We start from the raw sequence: 3054 nt of genomic DNA on the forward strand, positions 1-3054 counted from the left end.
ATGTTCAGTCGTACATGAAGGTCAGTTCTGATGTTACCTGAATGCTTCATAAGTAAGAACGTGTGTTAAAGGTATAATATGTAATTATTCCACATTAAAATGTGTAAAAACAACTAGACCTATGTTATATATGTTGTTGAGTTGTGTACTTACATTATCCCAAATGTTTCCAACAAGTTTCAAACTCAGAGAAATCTGTAATTTAATCAAAGTAACGGACCGTTTCATTTGGTCGTCTGTCGATGACGTCATACCTCCTCTACCAAAGAGTAAACACGCACCAGATGCATACGGCGGCGCTGTGTTTGTCCGCTACAATGGCGTCTACCAAAGAGTAACTTACACACATACAAGATAATACATCGGCGTTGTGGTTGTTCCACACAAACTGTTATAAATTGACTTTAACTATATCTTTTAGCCAGAAGAAGGATTTTAGTCATTGGACGTCTGGATCTTAAGTTATCAGAGAAATAAACTGGACAAACGTTAGCAGCAGCTCGGCTAACAGGAAGTCCGCTGGTCACCAAACATCGTTGTTTTTTTTAGGTGAAACAGCTTTAATTAGTATTTTAACGATTTAGTTCTTGGAGAGGAGGAGACCTCTGCGGATGATTGGGAGGATCGTCAGTGAACATCATGTGACCTTCTAGCACTGACAGGTGTTACCTCCAGGTATCTGATGACGGAGGGGTTGTAGTCGATGGTTTTGCGGTTGACGGCCTTCCTCATGCGCTTCCCGTCGAAGGTGAGCTGCTGCATGGCCTGCTGCTGAGCGAAGTCCGGCCTCTTGTAGAACACCTGCCGCGGCGCCTGGTGCTGGAAGCGCGGCATGTGGAAGAACCGCTGCGGCGAGCCGATATCCGTCGCCATGGTGACCGGCTAAACCTACAGGAAGGGGGGAGAGACCAGGTGGACTAGTGTTTAGACGCTGTGACGTCAGGAAGAGTTCACATCACTTTCAACTTCCTGCTGCTCCAGAAAAACACAGGAAGTTTGTTTTATGGATAAAATAACGAGACGGTTAATTGGTCAATTAAACAGCTGCTCTCTGCTTAAACCTGTCAATCTAATCAATCATTTATTTGGATCAATTACATCTATGGTGGTTAAAAACTATAAAGGTTTAAAAGTCATTGATTATGTATGAATGAACAATATCATTTAAATGGTTTTAACACAGTTTATGGCTCGTTCTCCCTGATCAATTCATTCTGTTAAGAGTTTGATCAGACAGATGCTGATCAATAACTGACATCCAGACCAGGTCTACAGAGTACTACACATATTACCCACAACTGAAGACACTCATCTTAACTAATTAATGACACATCTGCTTCTGTGGAACGTTTTCTCCTCTCGCTGCTGTTCTGGCTGTTAGATAGAAATATATTATATATATTATATTACATATAATATAATATAATATAATATAATATAATATATATTATATTACATATAATATATAATATATTATATATTATATTACATATAATATAATATAATATAATATATTAATTATATTATATATAATATAATAAAATATAATATATAATATATTATATATTATATATAATAATTAATATTATTCTAGAAACATATGGAGGAAAAGTTCAAACAAAAGAAGGAATCTGATGAACTTCAGTTCACATCTGGATGTAATTTATAGAAAATCTGCTCATTAACACAATTTACATAAAATATTATCAGACAAAGCAAAAACTGCAGCTGATTATAATCCTGCTAATAATGACGTTTAATCCCTGAAGTGTCTGAATATATATATTCATATATAAACATTATATATCTGCAGAGAATATTCACACCAGAGCTCGACGACGTGGAAAAAACAGAAGATCACAACATGGATATTTATCAAATGATATATAATCTGATAAATGAACCAGAGCGTTTAAACTTTACAACATAGTTTATGAACATAAATCTAAACATGAACGTTCAACTGTGTCAACATGTTTATCTGCCCGAACAAACATGTAACTTATTAAAATAAAGTAAATAAGCAAGTGGATCACAAAGGCTCAACTCGTAAACAAACAGCATCAGACTCGTCAATCTGCAGCTGATCGGATCATTGATTAGTCATTTATCATCATCTTCTGTTCATTATATTCATTTAAATATAATTTGCACATCTCATGTTCATTTTAAACTTTTTTTCTATTTATTTGAATCTTAATTTTTCTTCTTCTACAGTTTGAACAGCTGCGGTGAGACGACAGTAAACGCTCTGAGGATTTATTGAACATTTCATCAACTGAATGATTATTGGAGAAAACAAGCAGCAGATTAATGATCTTACAGCCTAATTAACAACAACAACAACAACGAGCCTCTACACGCTGGTTCAGCTGCTCCCACTGACTCCATCATACTCAAACTGAGTTCAAACCAGTTAAACCAGTAATCCTGACCTGTGGCTGCTTCTCTAATGTCTGTTATTACATCTAGAGAAAAGTCTCATGGACAGTTCAAACACTTCTTTCAAAAGAGATCATTGAGTCGATCGGCGTGTCTGAGCGGCGCCGCGTTGACGTTGGTGTCCGAGCGGCGCCGCGTTGACGCAATATATGAAGGAAGAATTTAGGAAGCAGTAAAACTTTAATGAACCTGCCAAGTGGGAGCAGCAGTAGAGTTTTCATTGAGTTTATTAGACAGACAGGATTAATGTGCAGGATTTAATCTCTGGTCCACACTTCGGAGCAGAAGGTGGCGGTAATGCTCCTAATACGCTGGTTGACAACCGCCGTTATAAACCAAAAAGTTTTTTCCCCCCAAACAGAGCGGTACATCCTGTCAGCCGAGGGGTTTCCTATCTGTGCAGCTGAACTTAGCAGCTCCTCCTCAGACTGTTTCACTCTGACGGTCCCGGTGTTTCCTCCGCAGGCTGCACTTCACTCAGCTGCCCGTCAGACCAGCTGCTTCTTCCCACTTTAACCTGAATAACAAACCGGGGCTCGGGGCTCCAGTTGGATCCACATGGAGAGCCGAGGCTAACGTTAGCTGAGAGGCTAGCAGAGCGTCAGCCGCAGC

The 3054-nt window shown here is 38.7% G+C and overlaps 1 protein-coding gene across 3 annotated transcripts in view; it reads right to left on the reverse strand.

Moving 5' to 3' along the window:
* wdr33 (WD repeat domain 33) overlaps positions 1-3054 on the reverse strand; it is a 31347-nt gene that overhangs the window by 25923 nt on the left and 2370 nt on the right. For all 3 annotated transcript variants that reach the window (XM_067606978.1, XM_067606977.1, XM_067606979.1), the window contains exon 2: positions 670-888. In XM_067606978.1, coding sequence (XP_067463079.1) covers positions 670-873 — 204 coding nt within the window. In that variant the 5' untranslated portion in view covers positions 874-888. The remainder of the gene's footprint in view (positions 1-669; positions 889-3054) is intronic.

This window comes from Thunnus thynnus, chromosome 12 (assembly GCF_963924715.1).
Source record: "Thunnus thynnus chromosome 12, fThuThy2.1, whole genome shotgun sequence".
NCBI classification, from domain to species: Eukaryota; Metazoa; Chordata; class Actinopteri; order Scombriformes; family Scombridae; genus Thunnus; species Thunnus thynnus.